Source organism: Notothenia rossii, assembly GCF_949606895.1.
Source record: "Notothenia rossii genome assembly, chromosome: 7".
NCBI classification, from domain to species: Eukaryota; Metazoa; Chordata; class Actinopteri; order Perciformes; family Nototheniidae; genus Notothenia; species Notothenia rossii.
In genome coordinates, this window is record NC_136905.1 from 41,752,009 (window position 1) to 41,775,392 (window position 23,384).

General features: G+C 42.5%; 2 protein-coding genes across 3 annotated transcripts; one reads left to right on the forward strand and one right to left on the reverse strand.

Moving 5' to 3' along the window:
* The first annotated feature begins 391 nt into the window (after window positions 1–391).
* Window positions 392–21,842, forward strand: LOC307046865 (uncharacterized protein). Of its 2 annotated transcripts, none has more exons than XM_079693521.1 (4): window positions 392–1,844; window positions 16,776–18,391; window positions 18,815–18,993; window positions 19,381–21,842. In XM_079693521.1, exons 2-4 carry the CDS (start codon window positions 18,318–18,320, stop codon window positions 20,253–20,255), a joined length of 1,128 nt encoding a protein of 375 aa, XP_079549647.1. In that variant the 5' UTR covers window positions 392–1,844; window positions 16,776–18,317; the 3' UTR covers window positions 20,256–21,842. The 2 variants fall into 2 exon arrangements, with proteins under 2 accessions (XP_079549647.1, XP_079549646.1); XM_079693520.1 differs by having other exon boundaries at window positions 396–1,844; window positions 18,755–18,993.
* On the reverse strand, window positions 20,916–23,335 carry LOC307046867 (uncharacterized protein). The gene is made up of 3 exons (XM_079693523.1): window positions 22,633–23,335; window positions 22,383–22,525; window positions 20,916–22,048 (listed from the first exon to the last, which is right to left on the reverse strand). Exons 1-3 carry the CDS (start codon window positions 22,674–22,676, stop codon window positions 21,285–21,287), a joined length of 951 nt encoding a protein of 316 aa, XP_079549649.1. The 5' UTR covers window positions 22,677–23,335; the 3' UTR covers window positions 20,916–21,284.
* Window positions 23,336–23,384: the final 49 nt, after the last annotated feature.

The following is a 23,384-nucleotide window of genomic DNA, read 5'->3' on the forward strand; positions in this document are numbered from 1 at the left end:
CAGCTGTTGGTCCGAGCATGTTAGCAACAAGGTGCTAACGTTAATCTGAGCTGAGCTTGTGTTGCAGCCAGTGTGCGAAATACGGGGGGTCCGGGGGAGCTTGACCCCCCTGATTAACACCTGAGCCCCCCTGAAATCCTCAACAGCAAAATGTAGGAGAGGGTCTGAAATTGTAATATTTATTTGTCACTTGCAATGGTCACTAAAATGTTTTTAAGCTTACTATGTCCAGTATTCATAATTAAAAACATTTATTCACAAATATCTTCTATTTTGGCTGTCAAAAGCAGAGCCGGCCGCGTGACGGCAAAGAGGAGAGAAAGACGTTACATTAGAGAGGACTAAAATGTCTAAGAGAAAGCTAAACCAAAGTGTGTCACTCGTGACACCACGAGATGACCAAGAGACACCCAGAGATGATGCTGATGATGCAGCAGCTGGCACAGCACTCGCGACCAGAACCGTTAGCGAGTCGGGGGCTCCTGTCCCGCCCAGTCACTCCCCAGAAGGAGGTGAAGTTGAGGCAGAGCGCTCAGAAGACGCAGCAGTTGCGGAGGTAGCTGCTACTAGTGACTTTTGTTAGAAATTAAAATCAATGTTTTAATGGGGAAATGTAGTTTAAACATGCCGTCAGTTTTAATGCTCTTTTATACTGAAAAACCAGAAATTCTTGTGCACAAGCAGTTAAGCTTTTATTCTGAAAATCCTTCATCTACGGTTAGCATTTAGCATGTGGCTAATATACGATTTCCTAAAGAGGTGAATTTAGTAGCAAAATGATATGGAGTGGTGCAAACCGAAGCCTACTGATTTAACACTACAACTATAGATGTCGAGATACTACCATGCTGAATATTAAATGAAGGTACAGTTTATTTGAATACATTATTGTTTACAGACGAGAGGAGCATGTGACAACATCCGGAATGACCGGAAACCAAACGAGCCGAGAAGTATTTTTTAGAGTATTGATTACAGCGTTTAGAATGTGTTAAATGAAAAGTGATGAAAGAGAATATGAGGAGAAAAGGCGTGTTAAGCATATATTGAATGTGAAAAGAACCAATCCTCTGTTTAAATGCAATAACGGACATTGGAGACGAGGCGAGCCGGCTGGCGGGGAGGAGCCAGCAGAGGATATATATCAGCACCGGAGGAGAGATCGAGGCTCTTCTCTTCCCTAACGAGGAGCGGATCACAGCTGTTTGTCTGACTGAACAATATCATGCTTGTGACCAACCCGCGCCTTTTTTAATTAAAGTACCCAATTGAACTTTCATAGAGACTCCATTTAAAGCTTCTCTCCTGGTCGGGAGAATAACGAACACAGTTAACACTTTCCGCCGGCTGGTTGGACAACGAAGCAGGTGGGCGAATGGAAAGACCGGAACCCTTGGCTTGACATTAAGGCTGGAAAGGAGAGCAGGAAGACTTGACTTTGTATGGCGAATAAGAAGTACATCGTCTGGCTAAATCACTCGGAGAACCAGCCGGGGAGGCCGTGGGGCAGTTTAGAGACTGGAAATTGCAGGGCACTCCACCGGCCAAAACACTGGAACAGCTATGCATAGCAAGTCGCACTTACCTCCCCACGTCTGCTGAGTGCGAAGGAGGCTTTTCTGCCGTGAATAACACCGACAACCAGAGCCGCAACAGGTTGCGAGAGGAGAGCCTGTCTTCGCTTCTGTTTGTGGACCTAAACGGACCCCCTTTGGACAAATTCGACCCAGTGCCATTCGTGAAAAGCTGGATTAAAGTAGGACATCGTCTCTCTTCTTCTTGGAAACCAGGACGGCAACGAGAAGAAGTCGAGCCAAGGCATCTTTGGTCTATTGTCACTTAAGGTAAAATACTATTTTTTCAATCTTTGCTGTGTGCGTATGTCCTGTGTTGATTCTGGGGTTAAGAAGAATAGCATTGTGTGTGTGTGTGTGTGTGTGTGTGTGTGTGTGTGTGTGTGTGTGTGTGTGTGTGTGTGTGTGTGTGTGTGTGTGTGTGTGTGTGTGTGTGTGTGTGTGTGTGTGTGTGTGTGTGTGTGTGTGTGTGTGTGTGTGTGTGTGTGTGTGTGTGTGTGTGTGTGTGTGTGTGTGTGTGTGTGTGTGTGTGTTGTTAAGATTCACCGATTCGCATCGGTGCACCGGCATAAACGTTCAAGATGCGAGTGCACCGGTTGAAAGAGTGCACATCGGCTACAGTTTGGGTTGAACCGGGTTGAACTCGCGATGCATCGATTGCGTAGCGTCTGTGCATCGGTAAAAAACCGATTCATTCATATAAAATCCCCTCATCTTGTCAACGCTCAGCAGAGACGATCTTTGATATTTGCTTCGCCACTACGGAGAACGAGAGTCTCAGTTATCAACACACACGGAAGTTGAGGAGAAAGAGAAACACAGCGCACCGAAAAATACCTACAAATCAAACGTTTGGCAACACTTCGGATTGTTCAAGAAAGACGGTGTAATAGTCATTTATGCTATATAGTTGACCGCAGGTCATGGAGAGTAATAAGGTATCCGTAGACCTTTGTATGAGGTATCTTTATTACTTAACAGGTCTACAGCCATGATACATAGATCCGTCCTAGATGCGGACTTGCATACACACAGTATCACTCCGCAGCCGCACCCCATCAGTAACGTCCTGATGGTATATGTGCGCGGCACTATATACTACAGACGGTCAACTTGAAAAATCACTCGCAAATTGTTAACGATGCCGAGCCGCTTTAAAGTACACAAGTAGTACGAGGAACTTAGCGACGCACATAAAGAGGCGATGTGGGGTCTGTGGCTGAAAAGAGAAACCTGAAAGTGAGACATATGAGTTAAATCACTCAGTGAGGTGTTCTGTCAGAGAGAGGTGTTTAGCTTACAGCAGCCTGTGACGGCCAATAATAATTTAAATGTCTTCCTTACTGTAAGCAGTTATGAAATACCTGTTTGTGAAAGGTTATTTGTTTTCTTTATTGTTCAGATAGAAACCACTGCTTTCTGCTCACTGGTGAGTTAGCCTCTGAGTGTTAAAGTCCATGTAATGTCCAAAATAAATGTTATTCTGTGTTAATAAATCGCTTCATCACTTTCCACTGTTTCATTTGACATATCAACATCAATGATTCTTTCCATAAATACCCCCCAAATAACATGAAATGTGTGCCACTTTCCCGTGTTATTCCGCTCCGGTAGCGAAAAGCTTGCCAGCCATTAACCCAGCTGTGTGACGTCACACGTGGCAAACACCAGCCTCGTCTGGATTGTTTGTTTTGTATCCTTCCGCTATTTTCGCTCAACATATGTGTAACCGGACCTCGCTAAACTTTTTTTATCTAACAATTCATGATGGGGAAGCGATGTGTAGTTGTGAGCTGTGAATGTTTCCTGATTGCTATAAACATTGATCATGGGTGCTGGAAGATTGTGCACAAAACTCGGGTCAGAATTAAGTTACTACAGGTGTTATGCCAGCTTGAGCTAAATGTCACCAGAGTACAGTGAACTTGCCTAGTGACTGAAATATATAAAAGTTGAAGTGAAATAAGTAAGGCCAAAAATGAATTACGTCTGAATATCTTTATTATTTTTACCACTTTTAATTATTTGTGGGCTCGCACATATACCAAAAAGACTAATGTACACTGCAATAAAGATAAAATGTTACAAGTGAAAAATTAACAAAAGAACCCTTTTTTATTTATCAAACAGTAAATTAATACAATCTTACAAATTTGTGATTTGGAAAATGTTGTTATATTTACATGTTTCTTTGGAAAAATAATATTGTAAATGATGTACTTTGTAAATTATTTACATCATGCGAAACCATTTTAACCAGTTCAGCTGCATGATTTATGTCAAATTACAGATTTGGCCATTGAAATCCCTGATAGCGGCCTCCCGGTTCAGGGTAAGTCTTCCGTATCTCGGTTACAGCACATGCAGGCAGCGGGACTCTGATTTTTGGGCCGAGTACACCCCAGCACCAACGTACAAACTGTCGATAAGCTGTATATCGATGCTTCCTAATGAAAAAAAAGTATACAGATTATAAATATATTTGGAGAAAAATAAAATGTTATGTAGTACTATTATGTAGCAATGGTTACAAATTGGCTTATAACATGATATTTGTATTTTACTTGTACAAAATAAATATGAGGTTATACATGACTGCTTGACAGAATCATAGACCTCTTATATATTTCCTCACCTGTGTAGTTGTTTCTTTTCCCAAGCATACATTGAACTTGCATACACAGAAAAAATAAAAGCCAAGCTGTTTTTGACTGCTTGAAAGAGTTTAAAGGTATCTTTAAAAGTGTACCATATCTGTAGCGACTAAAAGTATTATATGAAAGCAAAGCTGCAATAGGCAGTTGGGTCAATCAATATTTATTTACTGGTGTAGTGGGCCATCAACTGCTCTGTGTTGTTGTTTGTATTGAAGATACGCTATTTTCAGTGTCCAAACACTGAGACAGCCTTCTCTAAAGCCTGGGTGGCTAATAATGCACCTTGGTTTCTCGTCGGTGTCTTCTATCTGGCAGAGTCCTGCACGGGTCTGATTTTCAAGACCCGCTCCCGCCCCGCACCCGTGACGTGCAGTAGGCCTACCGAACCCGCCCCGCTACCCGCACATATTGCCAATTAGTTCCCCGACCCGACCCGACCCCGCCGGCTCATGATCCGCAACCCGACCCGAACCCGCATATAAGCAGTGACAACGTGCAATTATTAACACACGCAGTTGCATATTTGGCTCAAAAAGCCTGGGATGTTGTTTATTTTCTCCATCTAGGATGACACCAAAAGCCTCCCAGACGTTGGATTTCGCTCTTGAGGAAGAGTTATTGAAAATGCTGTATTCTCCGCTAGAGAGCTTCACCTCAGCCATTCAGAATGTGGTGCGCTCAGCAGCAGATAGATGCACTGCAGAGGTTATCATTATGCTCGGTACCGCGGAGGAGAGGTCTGAGGATTTAAACATTAAACTAAATTATTATTGTTTAAATATATTTATTATGCAACACCCGCAACCGGACCCGCATCATCTTTGTTTTACCCAGAAGCGAACCCGGAAAAAAGCGTTTGAAAAAATACCACCCACAAATCACCTTTTTTGCGGGTCACCCGTCGGGTACCCGCGGATACCTGACCCGATGCAGGACTCTGCTATCTGGTCAGTAGGTTGCAAACTGTCTATTTGTTCCATCACCTGCCAGATCTCTCTGCAGCATACACATTCATCTGCAGTGGGCATGCTTTCACAGCATTGACATGTACACCTGAATATTGTACATAACATTAAAAAACAAAACAATATCTGCCGGACGTGTGAGGAACAGATGAAAAATTAAGATCGACATTTAGTGCAGGTCAAATTAAATAAAACATAATTTACCATTCAGTATTGCCGACTCGAGTCTCGCCGGCTGCGGAATCCGCTTCTCTTTCACAAGTTTCTGCCTCGTTGTTCGATTGCTGGGCAGGAGGCTCGTACTGATAAGGCAAGATGCCTTGAAGTGAAAGGCTAGCTGGTTCACTCTCTACTTCTGTAACTGAATCCAGATAACCCACCGAATCTGAGCTTGAATGATCGCTGTCGCTGTCGCTGTCTGAAGTTATCGCGTTGCTTGCCATTTGGACTGATTTGATCAAATGGCAATGTTTGCCACGTGTGACGTCACCGCTCGTTCGGGAGTGATCGGGGGCGTACTCGGCAAACTTCGGAACCAACATCGGTTTTTAATGTATATGTCATTTAATTATGACGAAACTTTAAACATTTTTATTTATTTTCATTCTGGTGATATCTAAACTACATGTTAAAAAACACCTGTGTTAGATGCATTACATGGCCTTTAAGCACATCAGGCTGGCAGCTGTATGGGCATTGCTCTATGGTAGCTGTTATTTGCACATTGTTAATCATGAGCAATGCATCCTTACATTGTTTAACTGTGAGGTGTTATACAATTGTACTCTGGAGAGCTTTTAAAGGTAACAAAATAAACGGCTTGATGGGATGTGCAGTACCAAATATGTAAAGCACTTTTTTGTTAATGTATGATTTGCTGCATATAAGGAATAAAACAAAAATCCTCTGTCGTACCATATTGAAGTATCATTATTTTTGCATCGTGTTGAATCGCATCGCATCGTATCGCCCCGAATCGCATAATGTTGAATCAAATCGTATCGAACTGTATCGCAACAGGGGTGAATCGTATCGTATCGCATCGCCTGGTGTTTCAAAGGTATCGTTAATGTATCGTATCGTGGCAACGTATCGAGATGCGCATCGCATCGGCCTCAGTGATGGAGATGCACATCCCTAGTGTGTGTGTGTGTGTGTGTGTCAGTGTGAGAAAACGTTTTTAGAGAGTACTTGTCCATGGACAATTGAGTTTGGCAATTTACTTGTCCGAATACATTTTTCACTTGTCCAGAATGGACACAAATTGGGGCCACTGGAATCTTCTTCTTCGCCATCGTATTTGACATTTTCCCACGGTTTTTACGACACCGCTAACGTAAGTGAGCGGTAAGATTTGACTGCATCACACATAGGGTTGGGTATCGTTTGGATTTTAACGATTCCGGATCTGCTTTTCGATTCCAGTTATTTTCGGTTCTCGATTCCGGTTTTTGAGAGGGTAAAAATAAGTCCCATGGCAAACTGGGAGAAAAATATATTTATGAAAACATTAAGTCAAATCTGTATTCCTATTTACAAATCACTTCATACTGTTTAATCTATTACGGTTATTGAATACAATTATATAAAAATAATCTCTGCATTGTTTAGTTAGTTCTAAGTGGTGCAGTTTGAGAATGTACAATTGGCCCAGTCTCCTCTGATGTTACACTGCAACCTGCCTGTGAGACAGGGTCCAACCACACATGTCCAACACATAGACCTAATAATAATAATAATACATTATATTTATAGCCTATAGGCTGAGCACTTTTCTAAAACTCAAAGATGCTTACACATGTCCTGCAATACACATGCTGCCCAGCTGCTCACTGTTTGTAAAAGTAAATAAATAGTATTTTCATTTCAATAATGTACTTTCTATACCCTGCTTCATAAACAATACTGACATCCCTGTGCTCCTCCGAGTCTGGGGGTCCGGGGATGTGAGGACAGCGAGAGGACACAGGGAGGCTGCTTCACTTCATAAAGGAAATGGCGGTCAATATTAACAACACAGGAGCTAAAACGTTTAATAACCTTCATTACCTGTTAGAGAAAGAACATAAGAAAGTTTGACAAAGATGAGGCTGTTAAACGGGCAGCGGATCCGCTGTGTGTAGAAAGAGAGAGAGAGAGAGACGCTGAGCTGCACCATGCAGCGATCAACTGATACGGAGCAAAGAGAGAGAGCTGCGGTCCGCGGGGCTCTGCCTTGCTTCCTGTCCTCACAACTCTTATCAATCCCGGGACCGGACAATTGTTATTTCTTGTTCCTACTCGGAACCGAGTTTTGCTTCCCAACCCTGCCACTGTGCTACACTTCCCGCCCCGCCCCGCCCGCATCTAACTGTACAGAAAGCGGCGAGATGCATTTCCTTAGGAATCGACAAGCAGAACCGAAACTAACATTTCTAAACGAACAATGGCGGACACGTACAATTTGCGAATGAGTTCTTCCTTTTGTAAACTGAATTTATCAATAATTTGTCAATAAATCAGGGCGAAAAACGTCACTTGTCCGCCGGACAAGTCAATTGAAAGATCTACTTGTCCGATATTGTAAATAACGCATCCCGGACGGTGGGACGTGTACTTTTTCGCTCACTGTAAAGTGTGTGTGTGTGTGTGTGTGTGTGTGTGTGTGTGTGTGTGTGTGTGTGTGTGTGTGTGTGTGTGTGTGTGTGTGTGTGTGTGTGTGTGTGTGTGTGTGTGTGTGTGTGTGTGTGTGTGTGTGTGTGTGTGTGTGTGTGTGTGTGTGTGTGTGTGTGTGTGTGTGTGTGTGTGTGTGTGTGTGTGTGTGTGTGTGTGTGTGTGTGTGTGTGCGCCCGCCTTTCCCTACACGCAGACTGTGGGTGTGTGTAGGCCCGCCTTTCCCTACACGCAGACTGTGTGTGTGTGTCTGAGACCAGCTCTGCTCGCATAGAATCGAAAACAGATGGCTCTTTAACGGTCGCGTATTCATTCATATGAACGTTAGAATATATAATTATTTGACAGCGCCCCGGTTGAGAAACGCTGCTACTACTGATTCTCTTGGATTGCATCCATGAAATATTGTATTGGCCTACTGCATATTGAGAAATCTTCGACCGGTATAAATAAACGGGAGATGGGGACCCCCCAGATTATTCACGGGTATTTCACACACTGGTTGCAGCCATAGGTTGCAGCACACTGGGTCGGCCCTTGGCATAGGCAGTATAGGTGCCAACCCATTGGGGGCGCCGAAAATTGGGGAGAAAAAAAAAGATAGAAATAAAAAATATATTTAAAAAATTTCATAACACAATTTGCCGATTTCGGATCAACAAAGTACATCTTATTACCTTATACTAACATAACTACGCCTATATTGCGTACAGTGCCCATAAACTATGGCGCACCCCCCCAAAAAAATCAAGTTGGACTGCCCCATCCCCAGTAAAAACCAGAGGTTTTTTGAAATTGTTTTTTTTTTTAAATAATGGTTTTAGTGTGCAATTATAGGTTTTAATTTTGTATTTGTGTTAATTTAAGATAAACCAAACTCCCAAAAAATCGTATACAGCTTCTGTGTGCTTTTATTAACATTGGAATTTACTATGTAGGCGGCCGTGGGGGGAGAGCTTTAGAGAGCTCTCTCCTGAAAGATTGAGAGGCTCTGATATAAGAAAATAAGAGAATAGATGAAAAACAGGTATAAAATACTATATGGCAGTAAAACAAAGTTGTTATGAATAAACAAGAATACAGTTTAAAAGAAGAGTGATTTGTAAAATATTATAAAGAAAAAGAAAATCTGCTTAAAGTTCTGTTTCATATGGGTGTTGAGAGATGTATCCATAGATCTCTTAATTGATTGATGCTTTTAACTTCAACATTAAAAAAAAAAAGTATCTTCCCGGGGGACCATGCCCCCGGACTCCCCTAGAAGATGTTAGGTCCACCCCCCACTTAAATCATGTTCAAATGGATAGGATGCTAAATACATTTGGGAGGGGGGCACCAGCTAAAATCTTGCCTAGGGCAGCAAATTGGTCAGGGCCGGCCCTGGCAGCACAAGGTTCCGAAAAAAGACACACCTCCAAGCTAATACAATGGTCATGATACTGACTTCAAATGTGTCTTTACAATCTTTGTAGTTTTTAATACTCAATCATTGTACAAGAGTTTGGCCCCACAATCGAAGCTAGCCGCTAGCCACTGTCCATTAGCCATCAGTTACGTAGCAAAACAACATGAATATGGCACAACCCACAGCAATCAAGTTATGAGTTTGGTCACAAACAACAGGTATCAACCCATCCTTTCTGATGGAACTTGTTAAACTAAATGTTTTCCTGTTGTTTAGGACAGGGGTTTGCCAAAGTGGGGGTCGCGAAATGATTACAAAATTAAAATGGAAAAAGAAAAAGAAAAAATTATAAATCTTTTATGATACATTTTTTTTTAAAAGATTATTATTAATAATAACGTTTGCATAAAACATTTTTTCTTAGACAATCCACGAGCGCAAACAATTTTTTCTTTTTCGGAAATGTATTCACTAGTTTGCATCACTGAACATAGACAGAGCACAACTGAAACATAACATCTGAGATGTAACAACATAATACACTTGTAGGGATGCTTGGGATGTGAGGAGTGAGGGACACGGCTTAGAACAGGCGTGTCGCCTGGCAGGACAGGAGAGTGTGTGCACCAGTCTGCCTTGATCTATGAATTCATGTCCGTGACACTCACTGCTGCCCACAGCTGTTTTATAGAAGGAAATTCCTTCACTTCATGAAAGTGTTTTAACCACACACACCTCTACACACACATGACGGGTGTTATTTTCCCCATAAGGAACAAGTCGCTGCAAATTATCCCGCTTATTGCACGGCCACATTCTCAACAAAGTAACAACATGACTCCCAATATTAATTTAAATGCTTTTATGGATTTAGAAAATGTTTTTATTGATTTAAAAAATAGTTGTATGTATCGATTTAAATTGACATGCATCCGCTGAGAAAAATTGTCCGTTGTTACCGTTTTTTAAACAGTCTGAATGAAACGGCAGGTCTCAGCTGTGTATTTAGTAAATATGGGCCATTAGTTGTGTAAATACTATTTACACAACTAATGACCCATCAACCACAGCTCTCTCCCCCCCTCCCCCCTTGATTTTCCTTCTCCAGCAGCTAAATTAACTGTAGGTTACTCTGAGTGACAAGCTTACAGTTAGACACAACAGTGTCATTGCAAGTGACCCTCAGTTAGTTGACTTTTATGTTCAACTGCTAAATTCGTTACTGATAAAAAAGGGCTTCTACTGTACCTAATTACCTTAACACTAGAACCGCCAGAGGTTTTTGTATAGGCCTCCCTAAACCCGTCAAATCCCGCTATTTGAATGCAATTTTTAACAACATAGGGTGCTACATAACACACTTTCAGGAAAAGTCACGGACTGGGAGACTTTAATATTTTATTGAAAAAAAGTTACATTGCACACACACAAGACACATCACACAAATTGAACCGATTGGCGGTTCTAGTGTTAAATAAACTCACTAATTAATGAAACGAGTTCAATGCGCATTATTCTTATTCTTATCATTCTTTATGAGCGCAGAAATAGTCTTAAAATCAGATCTGTTTTTTAAAGGAAATCTGACGGCAGGCAGTTAGCTCTGATCACCTATGATAAATTCGCCGCACCTAATCGCTGGCCATTCAGCCACAGACACTGTTCGAAATGGGGGGGAGCTAGGAGGAGCTTGGTTCCCCCGAAGAGGGAGGGAGCTCCCCTGAAGGCTGACTTTGAGATAAATAGGGGGAGCCCAAAACAATCGTGCATATTTGTGTCACACAGATTAGAAATGTTGAGTTTCTGTAAATAACAGTTCTTGAAAGAAATAATAGTTATTGTTCATTACAGTTTCTGAATATTTGTTTTATATTTGTGAATATGTCTGGGTGTTGCCATCTGTACGTGGCGGCGCTGCATTCCTACTTACGTTGCTATGGTTATGGCGGTGATGCCGGCGCGGTATTTGAAATGTTCATATTGATATTTTTTTAACTCTGGCTTTGTAATAAAAAATATGGCAAAACGGAAAGAGCCAAGCGCCACAGCTTTTGGATTCACAAGCAAAGAAGCGAAGGAGTCTAAAAATGACAACGTGAATGGGAAAACAACTTTTAGTTGGCCGGCTGTAAGCGACGTTAGGGTCGAGCTTGACAGCTCCACACCGAGGGAGAGGCCTGCCGATGCGGAGCCTGAAGAGGCTTCAATAACGGCCACATCCGCCGGCATAGTGACACCGTCTGTATTAGTAGAAGAGTGTTTTTATAGCAATTGATCGCATCCGCGCTGCTGCGCTAGTCAACAGAGCTCGCGTGTGACATATTTAATAGCAGGGTGTGCTCTGAAAAATAGGGCTCCCCAAAAGCAAATGGGTAATTCGAAAACTGACAGAGCTCCCTCTATACAAATCAAACTGTAGACGGTGTGAAAGCACCTATTGTTTTAAATAATGGTCGGAATGTGACCTGTGAGCCTTCTGAATTACCGTGGGACAGCACATTCTAAACTAAAATGTTCAATCAATAAAGTAACATCTTATCTTAATAATATCTTCATATTAATAATAATAATAAATCATACAGTATGTGTCCGAAAGGGAGCAGGAGGAAGCAAACACAAAAATATACAAAAAATATAGTGCATATTAAAGCAAACGATTGTAAAGGTAAAAGTATGAGCATAACAAATAAAGAAGTGTAATGTAAACATTTACATTATAATTATGATTATTTAATATATAAAGACTATATATTATTGAATTACAAGATTAGATATACTTTAGTTGATCTAAAATATTGATGTGTTGAAATGCTCTTCAAAACACAACTGAAAGTCCATGAAACTTGTCTTTCTGTATTTGTGAATGAAGCGCCATCTCCTGGTTAAAACCTGAAATTGAAAATCTGGCAACGCCCTCTTGGAAAATAGTGGGAGGGCTTAACATTCCTCTATACTGGTCTTTGGCAGGTCGTAGGCAGGAAGCTGTAAACTGGAGTCTGAAATGAAGTGCTACATCTGTATGTAACAAAATGGTTTCTCTGCATTTGACCCATCCTAGTGTTAGGAGCAGTGGGCTGCCGTTATGAACGGCGCCCGGGGAGCAGTGTAGGGAACCGCCCTTATGAGCCACCATTGGTTATGAACATATTAATGCATTTGCATTGCAATGTGTTTGCAAAAGCTTACTTGGGCAGCACAGTGAGTTTACCTACTTTAATTGAACATTCCTGTAATATTTTACATTTAAATTTGTTTCTACAATTACTTATGTCTGTCATCAGTTTCTTTTAATCTATCATGGTAACTTCAAACTTCTGAACAGTGAATTTATGATTTCACTCTATAACAGGTACTTTCAGACTGTAGTCCTGTTATGGTTTCTGAGTGAGAACAGATGTTTCTTTTCAAGTGAAAGGGTTTAACTAGTGATGTGACAAAAAAAAACAATGAGGCAGCGTAGAGGCAAGACATAATTTGTTCCTCTTACCTGCATACAGTACTTGCATATTTTGTCCCAGTTAAGCTAAAGTGGGTTATTGAACCTGAAGCTTGTTTCTTCTGTCCTGGGAGACGAATGCCCCTTCCACACCGCGTTTTCAGCTCCGGCTCGGAGCTGGAGCCTAAAAAGTACCGTTTTTTTCCTGTTCACACCGCAGAGGCGCCGCCTCTTAGCTCCGGAATCCGGTTCACTTCCAGCTCCAAAAAATTGTCGGTCTAGAGGCAAGAGCTTCGGAGCTAAGAGGCGGCCTCGCTTACGTCTCTCTTACGTCGAGGCGTGCAGGAAACTAAACCCACCTCCCCTGAACATGGGTCGACTGAAGAGTCTCGTCATGCCTGCCTACAAGCAGTAGTGCTTATAAACACACTTTATAAAGTCAGGCAACACTAATCAGGCTTTGTGTGATTCTGTTTATTTGTACCTTACTTTGACCATCCGTTCACTGTTATTGATCATTGTGGAGAAAGGCAAACGTTTTGTTTTTTATTATAGCAGCTATCGGATGGAATCAATACATGGGCTGCACAGGTTATCGTGTCCGAATATCACAAGTAGAATCATAATAAAAATACGCCAGTAAAATGTGCCTGTAGAAAACGGTTTATGCCACAATAGGATAGCAATGGCAAGTAGTCAGTTTAGCTTCGGTTGCTATGCCAACATCACCCATTTTATACCAGAGAAACTTTCATAACAGTGTTGTGATGCCAAACAGCATCAATTCAGACTGGAACACATTCACTTAAGGGGAACTGGGGATATGTATCAGCTGCTTGTGTGACAGTCGGACAGTGAATACTTTAGAGCGGCCGCTGCAGTGTGAGCTAACCGGGAGCTAGCGGGAGAATAAACTCCCGTGGAAGAGCAGCCAGCACTGCAGCGGTCGGTAAATGCCGCTGAAACACATTAATAAACAATGAACCACAGCACTCTGGAGAAAAGCATAAGGTTGGAGAAGTCGTTATTTAATTTAATCTGGCTTTGTGTGATTAAAAGCAACACGATCATCGACCCGACGCAGTCTCCCATTGTTGTTTTTGTTGTGAGCGCCGTAACACCGTTGGGGAGCAAATGTAAACGGCTACGTCATGACGCAGCAGCGGCTGCAGCAGTCGGGCTCTGGGTGGTGTGAACAAAGCGGGAGCAGAAAAGGGAAACCGGAGCTGAACCAGAAAAGCTCTAGCACGGAGCTAGAACGGGAAAAGCGCTGGTGTGAAAGCCGCAGAAGAGAGTCATCCCCCCCTGTTTCCTCGACTACGGTCTGGGAGCCGACAGGAAAGATAAACACACAGATGGCCAGTCCGCCCCTTTGTAGCTCACACTGCAGCGGCCGCTCTAAAGTATTCACTGTCCGACTGTCACACAAGCAGCTGATACATATCCCCAGTCCTTTCCCCGCTCAGAGACCCAGGTCGTCGCACGCATCTCTGCTTGCCTAGCAGACATCTCTCGGTGGATGTCTGCTCATCACCTCAAGCTCAACCTTGACAAGACTGAACTGCTCTTCCTTCCGGGAAAAGATTGTCCCACTCTTGACCTAACAATCAACATCGGCACCTCTGTTGTTTCCCCGACTCAGACTGCAAGGAATCTGGGTGTGGTCCTAGATAACAAACTGTCCTTCACTGCAAACATCGCTGCTACAACCCGCTGCTGCAGATACACGCTTTACAACATCAGGAGGATACGTCCCCAGCTGACCCAGACATCAGCGCAGATTCTGGTCCAGGCTCTCGTCATCTCACGCCTAGACTACTGCAACTCCCTCCTGGCTGGTCTACCTGCATGTGCCATCCGACCTCTGCAGCTCATCCAGAATGCAGCGGCTCGTCTGGTCTTCAACCTTCCCAAATTCTCCCACACCACACCGCTCCTCCGCTCCCTTCAGTGGCTTCCAGTAACTGCTAGAATCCACTTCAAGACACTGGTACTTGCGTACCATGCTGCGAATGGATCTGGCCCTTCCTACATCCAGGACATGGTTAAACCGTACACCCCAGCACGTGCACTCCGCTCTGCATCAGCCAAACAGCTCGCTGCACCCGCACTGCGAGGGGGACCCAAGTTCCCGTCAGCAAAAACACGTGGGTTTGCTATCCTGGCTCCAAAATGGTGGAATGAGCTCCCCATTGTAATCAGGACAGCAGAAAGCTTACACATCTTCCGACGCAAACTGAAAACTCATCTCTTTAGACTCCACTTCGAGCGATAGAATTACTAACAAAGCACTTGTATACTAATAAAGGGCTGGCTTTCTAAATGCCAGTTGAGTAGCACTTGAAATGTTTGGCTCTATGAAACCTGATGTACTTATATGATTCTGTTTTCTTAAAGGTTGTATCTTCCTGGTCAAATGCACTTATTGTAAGTCGCTTTGGATAAAAGCGTCAGCTAAATGCAATGTAATGTAATGTAATGTAATATTATTTCAACGAGAGATGAGCAGATCGCCACTGGGTAATGTATAAACTTTATACATTACTTCAGCAGACTGTAGCTGGTACACTGTGGTAATGTGGTGCGTAGTAGGGTTGCTGGACCAATAGCGGCAGCAGGCCGTACCTGTTGATGTGCTGCTTGGGGGGGGGGGGGGGGAGGAGGAGGAGCGTGCAGCAACACCAACACCTAACATTAATTTTGTATTGGATGAATTCATAATTGTTGGGGAAATATTTTTCAAGGCCCATAACTCTCTGACCCAGTTTATCAGTTCATACTGTCCTGACTGAGCACACACACCTGTAACCTTGGCTGCTGTTCTCTGTGTTTTGTCTCCTTGTTCCTGCCTGTTGGCGTCAGCTGATAGAGGTGTTATGATTCTATCTTGTTATGCACAATGTTGATTATTCTCTCTGAACTAGCTAAATACATGGGTCTGGGGTGAGTTCTTCAGAATTGATTGTGGCATCTCAACCGCTGTGTCAACTCGTGACACACCACCTGTCTTGTCAATTCTCTGGCCGAAGCTCCAAAAAAAACACCAGTGTTTGCCATCAAAGCTCCAGCTCTCATTGTCTCTTTCTGAGTCCTGTTTCCAATTGCTTCAGAAGTTTCCCCCACAATAATAAATACTTATTTTACACTGGTTAAAGTACTGTTTGTAAATGTGTTAAATTGTTCTGATTTTATAAATAAATATTATACTCATGGGAATAAATCCTTGTCTGGATCCTTTTTGTTGACTGCCAACATATCGCTTTAAATTGAATCTGAGGTTTTTTTGCTGTTTAAAAAATTTGAGTTTGAGTTAAAGGGCAAATATAAATCCTTGTATAATATTTAAATGATTTAACAGAAAGTGCTTTGGGAGCAGAAAAGGCCCAGCCTACTGCAACATGTTTGCTGGCCACTGTCATAGCTGGAGCCCGACTGTGAGCAGGCCGCAGGCCTTATCACACACATCAGTGTGGGACCTCACTAAAGCTGGAGCAAATCCCCCATAATCCCTCACACTGGGCAGGTCTGCTAAATAAAGAAGTTGTGTATCTGACAATGTTCTGGTACAAAGTCATTGTTATGAAGGAATTCTCTGTAATTTATAGAAATGGCTTTTCTAATTGGTCATTCATTTAATTTAATTCCGTTTTATTTTAATTTTCTGTTCATTGTGGTTTGTGCTGATTGTAAAAACGTCCGCAAATTAAAAATAACAGATTTTCTTAGTGCTGTGAAGTTCTACCTTTTGTCCCTTTCTTCTATTATGCAATATTTATTTCCACAAAGACCGGCTTTGCTCTCCTTTGTTCTTTAGTGGAACACATTTCTGGCCTTAATTGTGGCTCTAACATTCATATTGAATTATCTGGAGTGAACTACAGCTGTAATTTTCCCTGAGGGAATAGCACGATGCACAGTTTCCATGGTGCTGATGGTCACTTAAATGAAAGGCTTCCTGCGCATAGCAGAGCTGCCAGTTACGAGCAGGCTGCTGAAATGTCTTCATGGGATGGTCCAGACATCAGCAGGAGTGCAGCACTTTGATTTGATTGTTCTTGTGTGTACCCCGGAACCTGCGGTCTTCAGACTCTGGCCTGGTTACCACCCCCCGCACCAACCTGCGAACCTTCGGGGACAGAGCCTTCAGTGTGGCATCCCCCACCCTCTGGAACGCTCTCCCTGCGGAGATCCGCAACATCCCCATGAGTTTGCAGTAGTTTCTACACAGACCACTATTCCGGTAAGCATGTTGTAACTTCCGGTTGTTGTTGTTGTCACCTCCGGGTATCCTGTTTGCCTGTTCTGTTGCTGATAGCTTATTATCTTAACTTAATCGATCGTTTTAAAACTCTTGATCACAGCAACTGCCTGATGTTGTTATCACACGTTACTACAGTTTAAGCACTCACAACTCTCCTTCTCTTAGCGACTGTAACTCCACAGTTGCCTACACTCTTTTCGGGTTTGCTAACGGTAGCTACTTTAGCTTGATAGCTAGCCATGGCTATTTCCCCACCCTCGGGTGCTATTTCCTGCTCTACCTGTCTCATGTTTGGTTATTACCCTACCTCCTTTACTGATACCGTGTTAAATGTAGTATAGTTGTTCGGTTGGAGGCGGGAATCATAGCCATAGAAACCCGGCTCCGCATCTTAGAAAGTAGCTCAGCTACAGTAAAGCCCATGTTAGCCGGTGCGGACCGGCAAAAGGTAGCTCCTATTAGCCTTCCCCGGCAACTCCCGAGCAGCAGGGAGACTGGGTGGGTGACTGTTCTGAAGGGGCATAACGCGAAACCCGCAGGTCCCCACCAACCCGTTCACGTATCTAACAGATATTCCCCACTCAGCGAGACACCCGCTGAGAAGTCAACTCTGGTTATTGGTAGCTCTATTATGAGACACGTGAATTTTTAGAGACCGAAGCCTCCACAGTCACATGCATTCCGGGGGCCAGAGCGGGCGACGTTGAGGCGCATCTTAAACTGCTGGCTAAAAATAAACGTAAATACAGTAGGATTGTTATTCACGTCGGTGGTAATGATGTTCGTTTACGCCAATCAGAATGCACCAAACTTAATGTGGAGTCGGTGTGTTGCTAAGACACCGTAATCTTCTCTGCCGTACTTACCATAGACTGCACTGTAAAACTTAATAAGTTGTGGTAACTTAGAAAAAGTATGCAAACTCGTTGCCTCACAATAGACCCTTTTTGTGTTTGTACACAATGATGACGTAGAACGTATACGCGCGCATTGTGGCAACAGAAGGATGGCAGAGATAAACAGCTTGTCAAGCTACGCAAGGGGATTATCAACTAAAGATCGTGAATGTTACCTTAACAAGTTGACTTTGACAAATGGTGTCCGACTTCCAGATCCGTGTTCTATTGATGAGTGGGTTGAAGACGTTAGCAAGTGGCCGAATATACAGTGGCCAGATATATATACCTATTTAATTGAGAAACCGAGCGTGTACACCAGAGAAATTACGAGCCTATAAGTCAGTGGATGCTTACGAATACGTTGTCTGTGGTCATGTACAGAACGTCAAATACCATGACATAGACTCAGAGTTTTGTATTTTGAGATCAGAAATTCTCCCTAGTCAAAGACAAGGACACAAGACAACGATGTATGAGGCTTGGGTCATAATCAACCAACGAGAAAACTACGTCCTCACAGCGAATTGCACCTGTATGGCGGGGTAAGTAGCCTATTATTTGGTGTTGTGGGCTTGTAGGTAACAGTTCAGGGGTGTGTTACTGTCCTTTCAGCTGGCTATTACTCTCCTTTCCATATCAAAAATCGTATGCCTTGCCCTGTAACTTTCTCATCATAACCAGGGTTTGAAACTAACATGTTCATGAACAACAACACAGTGACAACAGGGTTCAAAATGTCAGCAGCCAATATCATTCAGTTACATTCAAAACCTGATTAAGCTTAGGATACTCACATGTCTAGTAAGTTAGATGTTTACCTACTTCATAGCCAGAGCCGAGATTTGTCTGAGAGCAAATGTTACTTTCAAGCCCAGTATGTTTATTATGATTTTGTGAATTTTCAGGCTTGGGTCATGCTGCAGCCATGCAGCTGCAATATTATTCAAAGTTGAGCTCTATGTTAGGATGGGAAGGACAGAGAAAGCAGCGGTTACTTCTGGAGTGTGCATGTGGAAAGACATCAGCAGGAAAGAAGTCAGACCAGCTCCATTGAGGGAAATCAGCTTCCACAAACCAAAGAGGCTTGGCAGGCAACTTCCAGCAGCTTCAACATCTGCTAGGAAGAATAGTATCACACCCAGAGGCATGTAATAGTTGACAGAGCCTAGATAAGTTTCCTTTTGCCATAGTGCATTTAATTAATTCTCAGGATTTCTCCTCAGTGTTTTGACACCATAATGTAGCCTGAGAAAGGTGTTACTTGGTGATGCAGAGATGAAAAGGCCTACAGACCAACGTGGCATCATGACTTTTTGTAAACATACACGCTCAGTTTGAATAGTCTCAGTATCATTTGTTATGTTAGTTTGAATATGTCTGTCCTTTTGTCTTCAGATGACTGATTCTAGATATTCGATTGTTTGTTATCTACAGCTTAACTGGTCTGGTTTTAGAATAATTCAGTCATTATTCTTAAAATGTGAACATTATGCAGCACACTAATTGTGTCTTTTTGTTGCTCTATTATCAGTGTTGACAGATGATGACATCCGGGAACTGCTGGATGTGTACCCAGGTGCTGCAGTGCTGACGAGCCTGGAAAACAGTGACACGGACACTACATCGTCTGAGACTGATTCAGAAGAGCATCCAGACTTACCTGAGCCCTTGACTGCTTTATTTGATGCAGCACTCCGGGAACTCTCACCACAGGAAATGAAGGTGAAATGTGAGGATACATTTCACAAACTAAAAACTACACTACAACCTCAACAATGTGAGAAACTGGAATTTGTGACACGGAAACAGTCAAGGTCAAATGAGTGGCAGACCTATAGGGCTGGTCGGATCACAAGCACCAAATTTCACCATGCAGCCACAACTGACAAGATCAGCAAAACATACCTAAATGATATAATGCAGTACAACAAAACAGAGTTAAATGTCCCATCTGTGCTCTGGGGTCAAAACATGGAGGAAACGGCAAGACAAGCCTACACTGCATTTATGTCCCAAAGCCATCCAGATTTCAGCATCAGCTCATGTGGCTTAGTAGTGCAACCTTCTGAGCCACACCTTGGATCATCGCCAGATGGGATAGCAAGATGTACCTGCTGTGGCAAAGGGGTGGTAGAGATCAAATGTCCCTACAAATACAGGAATAGCCTTCAAGGATGTACAGAAGACAAGCAGTTTTGTCTGGACAAGTCATTCTCTTTGAAACATTCACACACATACTACTATCAAACTCAACTTCACATGTTTGTGTGTGGTGTTAGCTACTGTGACTTTGTGTTGTGGACTAAGGAGAAGTTCATTGTGCAACGTATCCTAAGAAATGAAGAGTTTCTGCAGGAGGCTTTGCCAAAAGCACATGAGTTCTTTAGCTCGAGTGTGTTGCCTTAATCACTGACAAGAAGACATGATCCTGTCTTGGTGTCACAGAGAGCCCCCGAATACTGTGAAAGACCAGATTTTGGTAAAATGATAATCTGTGTCAAATGCAACAACCACATTCACTACAGTTGTGCACACATAAAAAGGAAGCCAGCAACATGGTTATGTAGGAAATGTCTGAGAGTTGAGGCTTGAATGCCTTCATGTAGGAGTGGGCAATATAATGTATTGTATTGTTATAGGAGACCAGATATGGTGTTAGATGTCGGTTATGGATTGTCTTTCCCTGGTTGTTAAAGTTGCATTACAGTTGAAACAATGAATTCATCATCAGCCTTTTCTTTACATTTGATGTTGTTATTGACAGCTGTGTCTAGATGCACTTCAGTGCAACAAGATATTTTAAGTTTTATTCTGTAATGCTATATATGTATCCATAGAGATAATTTGCGACCTAAAATTATTATTTACTGTTTACAACATACAGAACCATTTTGATTCTAATATATTGTACATACTCCTACTTTCTATGTTGTTAATGTTTAGTGGCACTTTAATGGCACCTGAATGGAATGAAACTCTGTTAGTAACAGCATTACAAATAAATGTGATACTGCACTCTGAATTGTTGAGATAATCTGGGGGGGAAAGGACCATTAGACACACCAGTGGCAGCCAATGTGGGGAGGTTTATTAAAATGCATTCAGTTTTAAGTACAGTAGGCCTATATACATGTTTTACAAATGTAAAATCACTTTATAAGTCATACATGGTTATGTGTAACTCATTTGGGAACAACACTCTTACAGTGGTTTGTGAGGGCACCACATACAATAACAACATCATCTAGTATGTCAACCTGCGACAAAGGAATAAATGTTTGTAAAATCTTAAAGTTTTTCCACCGACCAATAACTCGCTCTACATGGATCCTCACACGAGAAAGTTGTCTAGATGTGTCCACTTCCTGTGCAGAAAGCTGCTTCTTTCCTTTTGTGAAATGAGGGATACGAAGGGTTGCACCATAGGCCGCAAGCTCATCTCTGATGAGAAATCCTGTCTGCTAAAACCTCATCCCTAGGCTCCAAAAGTTTGAGGAAACCTGACTCCTTAGTGATCTGCTTGTCTGAAACCCGTCCACCCCACCCAGGAGACAGAAATGAAATTGCACCAGCTGGAGTGATGCCGATCAAATATTTAATGGTGTTGTTGTGTTTATAGTTTGACCATGTCTGGGCCCTGGAAGTCAGATTACTGGGTCTAGCTATGAACATTTCTGTGCAATCTATTATGCACCGGCATCTTCTAAAGTTGCGCTTGAATATTTTTGGCATATTTTTAAGTACTGCACCCTTACTTGGCCATTTAATGAGTGGCTTGAGGACCAAGGCCATAGCAGGGACCCAGCTCCGCAAAATATTTGATAACGTGGTTTTTGATACCTGAAATCTATAAGCCAAGTCAGTATTACATAGGCCCAACCTTAATTTCATCAATATAATCAATAGGTGGTCCTCTACTGTAAGTTTGTTGTGAATTCTTTCTACGCTGCCCATCATTTTTGTAATCAGCCACTCAAAGACCACAGAGGTCAGTCCTGTGAGAAAAATCAATTGTCCAATATTGCACTTAACAGTGGTGTAGGAGAATGTAGATTTTTGCAGCTCTTCTTTCAGCTTTACATTTTCTGCTCGTAGTGTGTCAAACTCCTGTCGCAGGTTGACATATTCCTCCTGAAGTTGACTGTATCTCAGGTTCAGATCATCGTACTCTCTCTTTGGAACTGGGATATCCTCTTCAGCTTTAATATAGAAAAGTGAAAAATTAGCATGTGCTGCAACAAATGCAAACAAGTTCACAATTCAGGGGTTCTCACACATTTTTACCAATGAATTTTCAAAACTTTTCCATGACAGAAGAGAAGATACATTATCGATCCCAGGGGGATATTTTTCCTCTGCATTTGACCCATCCAGGGGCCAGTGTACACGTCACACACAGAAATACATAGCAATTGGAGCAGTGGGCCTGGCAGGAGCACACACACACTAGGAGCACATTGACTCTTTCAGTGAGGGTGGGAACCCTGACAATCAATCAGTTAATTGTAAGATGATATATTCATATATTCATACCAGGACAATGATCCATGCTGCATTCTTGTTCTGGATCCATGCTGCATTCTTGTTCTGGATCCATGCTGCATTCTTGTTCTGGAGTTTCAGAAGTAACACGTTGATTTGCTGCAGTGTCAGCTCTCCTCCTTTTCCTATGGTACCTACAGTAACAGCAGAAATTCATAGTTAGACTAATCTATATCTCAGAACAGCAGCTGTAGGCACCAAAGCTTATGCTCGACTGAGAGGATGTCAACTCTAATCTTACCTGTCCATCTTTGCATTTGGGTTCTGGCTTTGTTTTGTGTACATGAACACAGATGGCACAAAATCAGGACTACTAGAGTCCAATGATGCCTTGCCTGCAAAAATAAAACACAAACACGTTTGTTTAGCCTAGCAAGCTACTAGGCAAATCTAACGCCAGCTTATCAAACTTTAGCTGCATTTGATTATTATTCTACATCATACAGACAATCACTAATGTAAACAAGGCTCTCCCGTAAAATCAAAGAGTAGGCTAGATAACCTCATTACCTGATATAAAGTGGGCGATGCAGACGCGAGCATTTTTGATTATGTCCTCATTCCAGTCCACACGTTTAATCGCCTGCAGCCACAGACGCCGCCGGTTGCTCTGAAATGGTCGTGGTCCTCTCGGAATCCTATAAAACTTTAGTCCGCCGGTGGAATAGCGATTCGTACAACCGTATACGCAACAACCAGACATGTTGATGCTGGGTACAGTTTGTAAATGCTTGCTAACCAGTTGCTACCTCGTCTTTGTCATTCAGAACTGCTTGAAAACAACACCACTTCCGTTGCCCACATGCGCGCGCAACTTTTTGATGACGTCGGCTGTAAAAGGGTCTATAAGTAAGTTAAGTTAACTTACTTATTATGAGTACGAACAACTTGTGTATTCTAGGTGTGTTTCAATTGATTTTGAGAAGTACAGTTGACAAAAACCTTTTAACTTGTGTAAACTTATGTAAACTAAGTTGCGTAAACTAAATTGTG

What these genes read in the sequence shown, in the direction of transcription:
- LOC307046865 (XM_079693520.1), top strand. Translation starts at nt 18,318, where the DNA reads ATGTATGAGGCTTGGGTCATAATCAACCAACGAGAAAACTACGTCCTC. An exon ending in AATTGCACCTGTATGGCGGG is followed by an intron (nt 18,392 to 18,754) that starts GTAAGTAGCCTA and finishes GTGAATTTTCAG; the next exon opens with GCTTGGGTCATGCTGCAGCC. An exon ending in GAATAGTATCACACCCAGAG is followed by an intron (nt 18,994 to 19,380) that starts GCATGTAATAGT and finishes CTCTATTATCAG; the next exon opens with TGTTGACAGATGATGACATC.
- LOC307046867 (XM_079693523.1), bottom strand. Translation starts at nt 22,676, where the DNA reads ATGTACACAAAACAAAGCCAGAACCCAAATGCAAAGATGGACAG. An exon ending in CCAAATGCAAAGATGGACAG is followed by an intron (nt 22,526 to 22,632) that starts GTAAGATTAGAG and finishes CTGTTACTGTAG; the next exon opens with GTACCATAGGAAAAGGAGGA. An exon ending in CAGCATGGATCATTGTCCTG is followed by an intron (nt 22,049 to 22,382) that starts GTATGAATATAT and finishes TCTATATTAAAG; the next exon opens with CTGAAGAGGATATCCCAGTT.